Source organism: Suricata suricatta, chromosome 3 (assembly GCF_006229205.1).
Source record: "Suricata suricatta isolate VVHF042 chromosome 3, meerkat_22Aug2017_6uvM2_HiC, whole genome shotgun sequence".
NCBI lineage: Eukaryota > Metazoa > Chordata > Mammalia > Carnivora > Herpestidae > Suricata > Suricata suricatta.
The window spans coordinates 103121577-103134979 of record NC_043702.1 but is presented as its reverse complement, the minus strand read 5'-3'; the positions used below and the strand labels follow the sequence as shown (position 1 = coordinate 103134979).

At 39.3% G+C, this 13403-nt stretch overlaps 1 protein-coding gene across 2 annotated transcripts in view; it reads right to left on the bottom strand.

Annotated features, from left to right (window-relative positions):
• Positions 1–13403, bottom strand: part of CNTNAP5 (contactin associated protein like 5) — a 789622-nt gene that overhangs the window by 10108 nt on the left and 766111 nt on the right. For both annotated transcript variants that reach the window (XM_029934734.1, XM_029934735.1), the window contains one exon: positions 1097–1315. In XM_029934734.1, coding sequence (XP_029790594.1) covers positions 1097–1315 — 219 coding nt within the window. The remainder of the gene's footprint in view (positions 1–1096; positions 1316–13403) is intronic.

The window sequence follows — 13403 nt, the reverse complement described above, 5'->3', positions numbered from 1 at the left end:
CTATAAGGGAATGGACTAAAATGGATGACGGTGGAATCTACCCATATCTGCTTTTGCCTACAGCTTATCTCACAGCCTAGCCTAGATGTTCCTCTCTGCTTTGCTGGACCATTCCTATTCATGACAATGGCCTCTTACTTCAAGCATGCACACTCTGTCTGCTTCAGAGGTTTCTTTAGCTGCATAAGGATTCTGAGCCCATTGACAGGAAAGACAAAAGTGCTAGAGGATTAGCACCTTCGCTAAATCCTCACTGACAAAGAGAGGGATTTCACTATATGCATGTGAACATATATGGTAGAAAAAAAACGAACATCAAGTTTGAAGGCACATAGATCTGGATCAGAATCTTACTCTGCCACTTGTTGGCCTGGTGACATTGAGCTAGAAAGCATTTTCTAAATGTTTATTTTCAGAGAGAGAGAGAGGGAGAGCATGCGTGCCAAGTCAAGGAGGGGAAGAGACAGGGAGATAGAGAATCCTAAGCAGGTTCCATGCTGTCAGCACAGAGCCTGATGTGGGGCTCAAATTCACAAACTGTGAGATCGTGACCTCACTCTTGGCTGAAACCAAGAGTTGGACACTTAGCTGACTGAGCTTCCCAGGCACCCCCAGAAAGCATTCTTAAATAACAAATCTGCAAATGGATTAAGAGGTGGTAACTGTACGGATATGGATGCATATGGTGCATACACAATTTTCAGGACCTATAGTGGCTGTCATCAATATCACTGCATCCTCAGGAAAGGCCTACAACATGAGTATCATTTTTCCTATTTCACATATAAGGAAATTAGATCCTAGACATCTCATAACTTGTCTGGAGTTCTATAGTTCATCCATGGCAGATTCAGAATTTACATCAAGGCTAGTCAACTGTCATGCCTCACTCCTGGCAAAAAAAAATGCCAAGCTTGGTGACAAATAGGCTACAGCAAAACTCAATCCCATCTTTTTATCCATAATTAATAACTTATTTGGCAACAGATGACCACACTTGATTAAATCAAAACAAATCCCAGGGATGCTTTAAGTCCCCGATGATAATGGTGACTAAAAAAAGTCGTGCTATCAAGGGAGGGCAGTTGCACTGTACCTGATGAAGAGTCCACTGTGGTCACGGCATTCACGTCCGCATCTACCACAGAGCCACAGCTGGATTCTGTCAGGGTCCCTTGGACAGTCACAGGTGCGATGGTGGCATGACGCAGGGCTGCCTTCAGGGGTGCTACCTGGTTGTACTGGACTGAAGACAAGCATCCGACAAAACCCACGGTGTTTGCTTTCGCAACTTCAGAATCCAAGCCATGATGCTCTGTAAGATGGAAGACACGTGTGTGTGTGAGTGTTCCCTTTTCAAACTATGCCTCGTATCCTCTTTAAATCATGTCTAAAATTCCAGAAATTGCCTTATAATTCTTTGTAGTAAGGAAAATCCTCCCCAGTCTCTCTTTGTCTCCTCTTCCCAAACCTTACCCCCACTATTAGCATCGACATATCACCCACCTATCATTGAAAACCGTTAGGGCCATCTCTGCTCTGAGATGACATTTCAAACTTCTAAAGTCTCACTTGTGTACTTTATGAACTGTAATGAAGAGTTAATAAATCTGTTGTACACTCTAGATGTTTTATAAAATTTATTTCTTTATCCTCACCACCATTAATCTATGGATGCTAGGATGAGTTCAAGCACACTACAATGCTCATTACAACATTACCCTCAAAAATGACACCAGGGAAAAAGTGAAGAGGTAGAGGGACTAGAAGTCAAAGTGGCACTTCCAGAAGTTTCTCATGTTCAGTGTATAAAGTGGTCTGCATCAGCTGACTATATTCAAGATTTTCACCCACTTAGTTCTGCTCATGGTACTGATTGAGGAGCACTGATTTTCTGGCAGCAGTCTTCCAAAGTATCTTGGAGTCTTTGTGAAAGGTGAAGAGATAATCATCGATGATTCACAGCAAGATCAAATGTCTTATTTTCTCCAAGAGTTGTAGTAAGATTACTCAGTAGCCCTTTTCTCTCTTTTAGTAAAGATCATTTAAACAAATTGCTGTGATACTATTACATACAACTGCAATACACATGAGCTGTTTCTTTTATTCTTAAGGAGCAATAGTTTGAACCTACCTAGATGGTTCAAATCATTATTTTATTATGATAATTTGTTTATTTTCTGGAAGAGGGCAGGGGTGTCCCTCTCTACCTAGTGGAGATTATAATTTATACCAAGTCCATATATGGTCAAAGAGTGCCTCCGTATATCTCCAAGTGAGAATTTTTGGGGTAGCATCAGAAAGAGATATGATGAGAATATGGAAGAAAAAAAGAACCAGTATCCCTTAAGAATGCCTTTTCTAGGGTTGTCCTTATAGTCTCTGTTTTTAACACCCAATTTAAACCTCACCAGTCTATCATCCCTCTCTCCTTACCCAAAAAGGAAAGAAACCATGTGCACTAATTTTATGTAGCCCCTAAAACAAATGACCACAAACCTGAACAATTTAAATTAAACAATGCAACACAACAGAAATTTGTTGTCCAATAATTCTGTAAAAACCTGACACGGATCTTGCTGGGCTAAAATCAAGGTTCCAGCAAGACTGCATTTCTTCTAGAGGTTCTGGGGGTAATCCGTAGCCTTTTTCTACCTCCTTCGAGACAACCACAGTCCTTTGAGTATTGCCCCTTCCCCTCATCTTCAAAGCCAGCTATGGTGTGTGTCTTTCCTTCACAGCTACATTTGCTTCTAATTCTCTTCTGTTGGCCTTTTTTCACTTTTAAGACTCTTGTGATTCTAGTGGGCTCACCCAAATGCTGCAGAATAATCTCTTTATTTGAAGCTAGCTGATTGGCAACATTAATTGCATTTTCAACCTTACTTCCTCTTTGCGCTTAACCTAATATATTCACAGGTTCTGAGGATCAGGGCTTGGGTATTTCCGTGAGTCATTCTTCCTCCCCCTGCATGTCTGTGATTTCATGAGAATTGTCCAGGCAACGATAATAAAAATTCAATAGAGATGTGAAGTGACACTTCTGCAAATGTAAAAGAACACTGGGGCAGGGGAAGAAACTGCTGATTTCCAAAGATTCCAATAAATATCCTATCAATTCCAATAAATATCCTATAGTAGCAGTATATATTTTTTACTCACTAAGGATCATACATATGTTTATTTCTTAACATGGGCTTTAAAAGACTTTGTATTAGAAGACACTTTTTAAACATTGCTATTCAATAGTCTCCCAGGCCAAAAAGCTTTATTTAATGAAGACTGGTGCTCTTGCCCAAATGGCATGCAATGTATGCGGCTGTTATTGCAAATGCACATTCACTACTGATTGGAAGTTACCAAGGAGTTGAATCAGAGATCAGAGAATTTAGTGAAAAAGGCAGAAGACAAGAGCAGAAAAGCATAAACTGGCCTGAAGTTTTTGCATTGTAGGATTTCAAAGGAGCGGAAAGTGACATGTCAATGTCACTGTGCCTTAAGGGTCTAAGTCAAAAGTGCCAGATCTCATTCCTAGAATCCAGTTAGAAGGAATCTTATATCAGGGCCAAGGTCTTCAGAGGACGTCACTATAGTGACTGCTAGCAATATATGCATCCTCCAGGTAGAAGAATCAGCACATGGACGGATTGGGGGTAACGCCAGAAAATGACATTCTCTCCTTAGGAAGAGATGTTTCAAGAAAAGTCTTATGTCTAGGAAAGTGCATTTATTCTAGATGTATAATAAAGATGGAAACCTGGAGATGCTTATGAAAAGAAATGAAAGGGACAAGAATCCGCAATAAGAGAAAATACTCCCAGTATGAGGTGTGATATAATGATTTCTCAGATCTTAACATACATGGAAAGAAAAAAAAAAGTTAGGATTATTTTTCCTTTTTATAACCCTGTTAACCAATATGCAGTAAGGAGTAATCATGTGCTAAAAAAAAAAAACCTTAAAAGCCACAAGATCCAATATTCACCATCTATTAAGTACCTACTATATAACTATGCAATAATTGTGCATAAAGTATTATTTCTTTTCCCCTCAAAGTTTTTTTTTCCCAGAAACTTGTTACTCTCTTCCAAAATTTACAGCAAAAGAAACTGACACACAGAAAAGTTAGAAGTTATAAAAAAAGATTGGGTGGCAAAGTTGAGGCTCAACCAAAGATGAGGTTATAACTTGAAATGCCAAACTATTTTTTTTAACTCTTCTCATTCAGTTAACTCCCCACTGCTGGAAACATCTAGCTTGAGTTCCATCTCCACCATTTTCTGCATATCATTGGGTAAGTTGACCTTTCTAGGGTTCAGTTTCTCCAACTAGAAAATGGAGATGACAATACTAACTTCTTGTGTTGTCAATTCCTTTTATTTGTAACTGAAATTTAGTTGACATACATATTAATTTCAGGTATATAACATAGTGATTTGGCAAGTATACACATTACAAAATATTCACCCTAAGTACAGACACCATCTGTCACACATTCCCTATGCAGTACTTTTCATCCCCATGACTATTTGATAAATGGGATTTTGTACCCCTTAATGCTCTTCATCTATTTCACCCATCTCCCAACCCTCTCCTCTGGCAACTACCAATTTGCTTTCTGTATATATGAGTCTGTTCATTAGTATTGTTTTCTAGATTCCATATATAAGTAAAGTCTTATGTTCTTTAACTTTCTTTGTCTGACTTCTTTCACATAGCTTAATACCAAGTGCATCTACCTTGTTGGAAATGGGAAGGCCTCATTCTTTGTATAATTGAGTAATATTCAATTGTATACACCACATATTTCTTATCCATGTATCTGTCTAGGGACATCTGGGTTACTTCTATATCTTGGCTGTGGTAAATAATGCTGCAATAAACACTGGGGTGCATATATCTTTTTGAATTAGTGGTTTTTTTTCCCTTTGGGTAAATACACAGCAGGACAATCACTGGATCCTATGGTCATGTTATTTTTTTTATTTTTTGAGGAACCTCCTTACTGTTTTCCACATGGGTTGCACCAATTTACATTCCTACCAACAGTTCATGAGGGTCCCCTTTTCTTCATATCCTCACCAATACTTGTTACTTGCCTTTCTTATTTAGGCCATTCTGAGTGGCATGGGGTGTATTGTGCTTTGGATTTCCATTTGAAAGATGAAACTCTTTATCTGAGCTATGCTGCTTCCCCAAAATCTCCCCAAACATATCCTGGATAGACTAAGATATTGATACATTACAAAGAAGAAATAAGTTGCAAAAACGAAGGAAAACACAAATCATTTGATTGAATTTGCTGGTCAAAATTTACTCAACTCTATATTAAGTACACAATGCATTTCATAATTCATTTTGTTACTTTCAGGTCACAGTAGCATTAGAATCATACGGAATCAGGGAGGGACTATTGCATGAGTGGGCTACGGAATGAAAAATGGAAGATGACCCAACCATGAATATGGTTACTCAGAAGTGGTAAACAAGAATACACACAAAGCCTCCACCAGTGGAAAATGCTGATGTTCTCTTTCTCACTCTTCTCCTGATTTTCTGCTCCACTTAAAAGTCCCATCCACACATTAAAAAGAATGACAAGGACTCTCTTCATACTACATAGCACCACCTGAAGGAATCACAGGTATATTACAAAGCAAAACCTACAGAACATCTTATTTGAAACTGACTTAAGTTTTTCCCTCTTAGCACACTTCCAACATCATTGAAATATGGTTTCTGATTCTCATTAGAGTCTATCCCCATTGCCCTCGTATACTGCTGTAGAAGCAGCAGGGGGTGCTGAAATAAAGCACAGGTTGGAAAAGAGATGGGCCTGAGCTGATGAATCACACACTTGCACATACAACTTGTGTTTCCTCATCTGTGAGCCTCAATTCTGTCCACTGTAAAATAGTGACAAAGAGTATTAGGCACATGAATTGTGCTGGAAATAAATATAGTAAGTTTGATTCTTAGTTCAGTGCCCTTACATGCATTTATTGTTATTATTCTTACCACTATTAGTAATTATTATCTTTCTTCTTCCTATTACTCATCCATCCCAGGCTCCTTTACCTAATGTAGTGACCCTCAGCATGCTCAAGTAAACTCCCTTTATATGAGAGAACAAAGATGTAAGTGCTGATGGACTTGCTATAAAGTCGTTGCATTAAATTTCCACGTCATACAGACAAACTGAAGACATTGTAGTACCAAAAGTCTGAATGACTTCACTGGTTAAATTTTATAGACTAACTTTTCAAGCATTTTAAAACTTGACTTTCTACATTAATTTGGAAATACTTATCTCTTCAAAGAAAAGTTATGCCCCTCTACTAAAGCACGTAGATTCTTCTAGCCACAGAATGAATAACACTTTCCACAGTCAAAATTGTTTGACACTATGATCTTGGTTGGGCCAATCTGGCTAATTTTATGAGGAAGTTTATTCTGGATATTAAAAAAAAAAATAGAAGAAGAAAGGATCAGCCATTTGCTAAAAATAGACATGGGTTGAGGATGTAACATGACATTTGCTATATGTCAAAAGTCATTTATGACTTTTGAATCCTAAAGTACCAAAATGCAAGCCATGCAGACCCATCCAACCTGGGCTTAAAAGAGTAAAATGTTGTCCCAACATAAAATATAAATAAAGGAAGCCGATGTTAATGAAATGTGTGAACAGTATATGCAAGTGAAGAGTTTTTCCCTCCAGAGTCCTTTGTGGCTTTCAGGCAAAACAGAAGTCATCCGAAAATTTAACAACCAGGACTATTCCAAGGCCAAGAACTGTATCCCTCAGATAAAGCTTTTAATCCTTAAAGGGGAATGTTAAACTGTATTTAAAAAAATGCTTGACATTTACTTAATGCTTTTATGTTTTCCATGGTATGTTCATTTGTATATCCTGTGTAAATATTCATCCTTGTGAATGGAGAAAGGGGAGGATAGTTATATCCAATCACCAGTTATGGAAACTAAGACCTAAGATCAAGTACAAGCCACAGCTGGTTAATTAACCAGTCCATTGCCTCAGACCTAGGTCTCTTGGAACGTATCCTCCTTTTTTTTTTTTTTCTTGCCTTTCCTACTACATCATACTTAACACCTGTAGTTATTGACTGCTGATAACATGAAAACAAACCCTCCCCCCTCCCCCATGGTTTGCCTTACAGCCATTATTCACCAGCTACCTTGCACCCACCCATCCAGCCCCATCAGAGCTGGCCACAACCTGACCTGCTTCATCTTGCCTGAATAGGCATACACTCTGCCTAGAAGGCCTTTCTGTCCTTTAACTGCAGGGTAATGTCTGCTTTATTACTATAAAACTTTCGTCTATTTATTGGTCACCTCTGGCAACCATGCTCTGTGTAAATCTGAAGATTTCACAACTGCTAGCAAGCAGACATGTTCCCATCTCTGAGTTTTTAGTCATTTGGGAGGATTGGATTGTCAGACCACCTATGGCTTCAGGCCATAAGCCTTCAGGGTAGGGGCAGATCACTGTGGCTGTGCAGGCACAGAAAAGATCTTGGTTGGACACAACCTAGGGCATTGATGAGCAAATCGAATGTGTGAAAGTATTTCCAGTGAAATGCATGAAAATGCCTTTTTTCTATATCTCTAATCATTCTGTAGGTCGGTCTGGCGTGGAGGTACCCAGGACTTTATATTTAAAGTACATTCTTAGACACTTACGATGGGGAGGGTTCATGGACCACACTTTGAGAAACACTGATTTAGCAAAGATGGCGTAGAATAAATGCTTTTAAATCAATGCTTAAGTGATGAATATACAACAACCACACATGAGTGGGTGTGCAGAGAGTGTTCTAGACACAAAGCCTGTACAAGGCCTACAATGAGAAAGTCCATCACATTTGGGACACTGAGAAATCAAGTAAACTCTACCTTAAAGTAGAGCAAAAGATGATGTTAGGAAGATAGGCAGGAACCAGGGAGAAGCATTTTGCTTACCTTCTATGACATTTATTTCATGATCATGTTTATAAGTCTGTCCCCTGACAAGATTGGAAGCTTCTGACTTTCAGGAGACCTGTTTTTATAGATTTCCACCCTTCTTAACAAGGACACAGTGCCCAACACATAGAGTATGCATTTAGTAAACACTAAAAGGCATTAATGACTGAAAAAATATGTTTCCTAATATGAGCAGTAAGGCAGCTTATTCAGGGAAATTTACATACATTTCAACCTTCTTCATTCTGGCCATTGATCATTATATCTTTGCTTTTACATTCCCACGTAGGACACGTTATGTGGAACTCTCTTTGATGAAGCAGGCCAAGTTCATTAACATTCTGTACATCTCTCCAGGAGTGCACATGGAATAGCCACTGTTATTTTGGCACCTTGTTCCCTGGAGCTAAACGTACGGTCTCTATGGAGTCTGAGTGGCCATGTAAGATTGGCTGCTGTACGTCACAGGGTCTGTCCTGCTCCTAGCGACTCCGCAGGCTTTGAGTCAGGGTCTGTGGATTTGCTGTCCACATCGGCAAGGAAGACTGTCCCGAATACTGCATGTCAGCCTCCTTTTCTTGTCTCAGCCTGAAAGTCCCTTCATCCACAAGCACTTTCTTAGACACCTTAGCAAGAAGCATATACCCCCTCCTCCATCTCTAATTCTCCATCACTGAAACGAGACGACTCCTCTTTTAACTCCTTTCCTCAAACTCTGCAATTGTGTGTGTGTGTGTGTGTGTGTGTGTGTGTGTGTGTGTGTGATTATTGGTTTACCATTTATGCACCACTCCAGATCCCAAGTTTTATGAAGAAAGTATACATACTTGGTTACTACAAACGACCTATTTTCTTACATAGTGTTTGACATAGAAATTGCTCAAAGAATATTCTGGGTGATTGAATGAGTCTGCATTGCACAGAGTTTGGTCCAGAAAGATCTACCATGATTCTTTAAATAAGAATGCATACATACATACATACATACATATGCTAATGGTACAAAAAGACTAAATAATAACCAGGCCAGTTGAATAAACAAAGGTCTACCATTTAAAAACTTATTATTTGGGGCATCTGGGTGGCTCAGTAGGCAGTGTCTGACTTCAGCTCAGGTCATGACCTTGTGGTTTGTGAGTTCAAGCCCCACATCAGGATCTGTGCTGGCAGTTCAGAGCCTGGAGTCTGCTTCCAATTGTGTCTCCCTTTCTCTCTGCTTATCCCCTGCTCATGCTCTGTCTGTCTTTCAAAATAAATAAACATTAAAAAAAATAAAAAAAATAAAAATAAAAAGTTATTATTTGAACTGAGTATGTCAGTAGCTGAATTATATTCTTCATTTTTAAACTGAGTTGTTTAGTTATGTGCATCATGCAAAGGCACATCTGTGGATATAGGATAATTACCACTGAATCCATGAAACCTCAGCAACATAACCAAATTTGAAAATTCTAGACATCATACCCCCAATGCCAATTTGGTTGGGTTTTCTTAGAAAACTCACTTTCTGACTTTAACGCTGGGATAAGCTGTTGTATAAATCCATTCTTTGGGATTCAAAGAAATGAAAATAATTGCTCCTAGGGTACTGAGTATTTGATGTGAGGTCAGAACCAAACTCATGTGTATTAATTATGTTGTTTATTCTGTTAAAGGAAATGAGCAAAACTGGGGTCCTGCATGTCCTAACAGAAAACTCCTTCAATGGAGTCCCGAAATAACCTATAGAAATATATTTTACCCTGATATGGACTTGCTAGCTGTGGAGTTACAAGCATCAAGAAAAGGAAAACCATCCTGAGCACCTTTGGTGCTTTGATGTTATTTTGTTGTTGCTGTTGTTTATAGATTTAAATGGTGCAGGGAGTAATTATGTTAAATAACAAGATGTTTAGAGGTAAGAAGAGTTCTGGGCACAGGAGGTAAGGATCCCCCTCTGGTGCTGTCTCAACCTCTAGTCGGAGCAAGGTGACTGAGTACCATGCATCACACACATTCAAGTCCAACAACATCCAGAAGGAAGGAAGGAAAGAAGGAAGGAAAGAAGGAAGGAAGGAAGGAAGGAAGGAAGGAAGGAAGGAAGGAAGAAAGAAAGAAAGAAAGAAAGAAAGAAAGAAAGAAAGAAAGAAAGGAAAAGGGAGGAAAAAAGAAAGAAAGGAAGAGGGAGGGAAAGAGGGAGGAGGAGGGAGGGAAGGAAGGAAGGAAGGAAAGGAAGGAGGGAAGGAGGGAGGAAGTAAAAGGCTGCCTTTTCCCGTTCTCCTTTTTAAGAACGAAGACTCCTTTCACAGAAACACATCAGCTACTCAGCTACCCTGCAGGCGTCCTCTAATTGGCCAGATTGTGTCACGTGTTTTTGCTACCCAAATCTCTGGCACTGAAAATGGACTGTAGCCATTTGCCTGGGCCATAAGTTCTTAAGACCTGTTTTTGGTCTCAAGACCCATTTCCACTCTTAAAAATTCTGAAGAGATGTTTGGATATCTCTATCTGTTTTGTGTCTATCTATATCCACTGTATTAGAAATGAAAGCTGAGGAAACTTTACAACAAGAACCCACAGCACACATTCCACTTGCTGGCTGGGTGGAGGAACCATCACACACCTTAACAGTCCCTGAAAAACACCACTCTACATGTGTGAGGAAACAACGAAAACAACAACAATAGCTAGTGTGAAAATGAAGATGGTTTCAATGTTGTGGATTTTCTGAAATGGTCCCAGGACCACCCCCCCCCCCCACACACAAAGCCCACTCCCAATGACCCCTGGACCAAACTTTGAAAACCACTGCTTCAGACCAGTTAGGAGGCATCCTCTGGGGTTGCAGATGGAGGAAAACTTTCTGCACACTTCATGGAGGAGCAGCAATGCTTGAAGGAAACTGGAATTTTGTTAGGAAGAAGTCAAAAGGAGCAGTGGGTAGGCAACCAATACTGTTAGATGCATACATACAAATCAATCTCTAGAAGCCAAGCTATATCTGTCTAAACACACACACACACACACACACAAAACCATTATATATAATATATAATATATGATATATATATATATATTTGCACATACACACATACATATATACATATACATATATTCATATGCAACCACTTATTAAGTAATCTCTATGTCCAAAGTGGCACTTGAACTCAAACCCAAGATCAACAGTCACGTGCTCTACATACTGGGCCAGACAGGGGCCCTCATAAGAAGCCATTTAAGTAACATCAGGGGCACCTGAGTGGCTCAGTGGGTTAAGCATCCAACTTTGGCTCAGGTCATGATCTCATGGTTTGTGAGTTTGAGCCCTACCTCAGGCTCTGTGCTGACAACTGGAGCCTGGAATCTGCTTTGTATTGCGTCTCCCTCTCTCTCTGCTACTGGCCGGCTCACACTCTGCCTCTCTCTCTCTCTCTTGCTCTCTCTCTCTCTCTGTGTCTCTCAAAATAAATAAACATTTAAAAATTGGGAAACATCAAAGAACAAAGTCATTTCAGTAAACACAAGTTTTACCTGTTAAAAATCCTACCTCCCCCCACACATTCAGTTTAAAAGGCTGTTATTTTTGATGCACTATATATTCACCTTTTATAATGATCTCAATGTCTAGGTTGAATGACCTAAATTTGGCTGCTCTAAATAAGGAAAACTAGAGCTATTCTATGGGGATTGAATGGAGACCAGCCATCTGCAACATTGTCCCATTGGTGATGATTATAGTTGATGCTGCCTTTTTTTTTTCTTTTTTTGGTGCCAATTACCATCTATTCTGGTGCTAACCTGTATCACATACCTCATAATACTAGACACTATTATGTGTCACTCAGGACAACCTTTGAAATGCTGCTATAATAATACTAGTGAATACTAATTATTGAGCATCTATCAGATTAAGTGGCAAAGCATCATATAGATAAACGGTGCATGTTAGCTTTAAGAGTTGGAAGAGACAGAGTAGTATATTCCTCTTCTCTGCAATGAGGAATATAAATTCATAGGGCTTCAAAGTCTTGGGAGCTTGAATACCTCGCTCTTCAATTACATTTTTCTTTTTATGCGTCATTCTATCCCATTGAACCCACAGAGCAGAGGTTAATAGCTAAGCCCCACAGCATAGCTTGCTCAGTTTACTCACTGGTTTATTTTATACTTTTAGACAATCAGTTAGTAGACTGTAGATATATTGAGGTATCGTGGAGCTACAGAAAACCTCCATGAGGAGAGGACGTTTTCAGGTCTACTGGAGCAAGCCCTGGGTTTGGGCTTGGGGAAGAGTGCACCTTAGAGACAAGGGCCAGGACAGGTCTGAACTCTGTGTCCTGTGGCTTTGTGTCCATAGGGGTTACTGAATCAGCCCAGCTCAAGGGCCTGGCAACTGAAATTTTTGGGAAACTAACAATATCATCTCTGCTGCTCTCACAACCTGGGGGAAAGAAGGAGGACATATTCATCTTTGTATTTCTAGATTATCATCCTATATGTGATTGATTATTTTTATATTCAATAAATAGAATTCATTCAAATAATATTTGTGACATGTTAACCATGAAAAACATACCTCGTTTCCTTAGGCCTCACTTTCCTGACAGATAAAATTGAGCTGATCATGTTATATTCTTTGAAGTTTGGGTTTTGAGACACATGGTGGTACACAGAATAATAGTCTTCCAAAGATATCCATGTCCTAATCTCTGGAACCATGAATAGGTCCCCCTGTGGAAAAAGGGACTTCCTGGTATGGTCAAGGTAAGGGTCTTGAGATGCAATGATTATTTTCGGTTATCCAATGTGTCTCTCAAAATAAATCAATATTTAAAAAATTGGAAAACATCAAAAAACAAAGTCATTTCAGTAATCGCAATCACAAAGGCCCATATAAGAGGGAAGCCAAAAAGTCAAAGGCAGCAGCAGGGGATGTGATAGGAGAAGCAAGGAGTTCCAGCAATTTGAGCCAAGTGTTATACACCAAAGAATGCAAATGACCACTGGAAAAAAAAGGAAAGGAAACAGATTCTCCACTTCAGCCCTAAAAGGAACACAACTCTGTTTAATTTCAGCCTCATAAGGCTTATTTAATGCTCCTAACCTTCTGAACTATATGACAAATGTACATTGCTATAAGCCACCAAGTTTGTGATCATTTCTTACAGCAGCAACAGGAAAGCAACGCACGGAGGGACATTTCTTTGTGACTGTTAAAGTGGTTCTGTTTCTACTTTTAAAACATGCATACCGATTAATATTTTAGTGGCTATATAACAATGATAATTTTCTCATTTAAATATTCTGATTCAATAAAGCCAGTAATTGCACAGTCTCCACTTTGTAAGGCTCCAATATGCATGACTTTCAGCTGCCACAATTTAAATAATACCAATCCCCCAAGCAACGTGGTCAGTTTCAGTGGCCACCGTGTA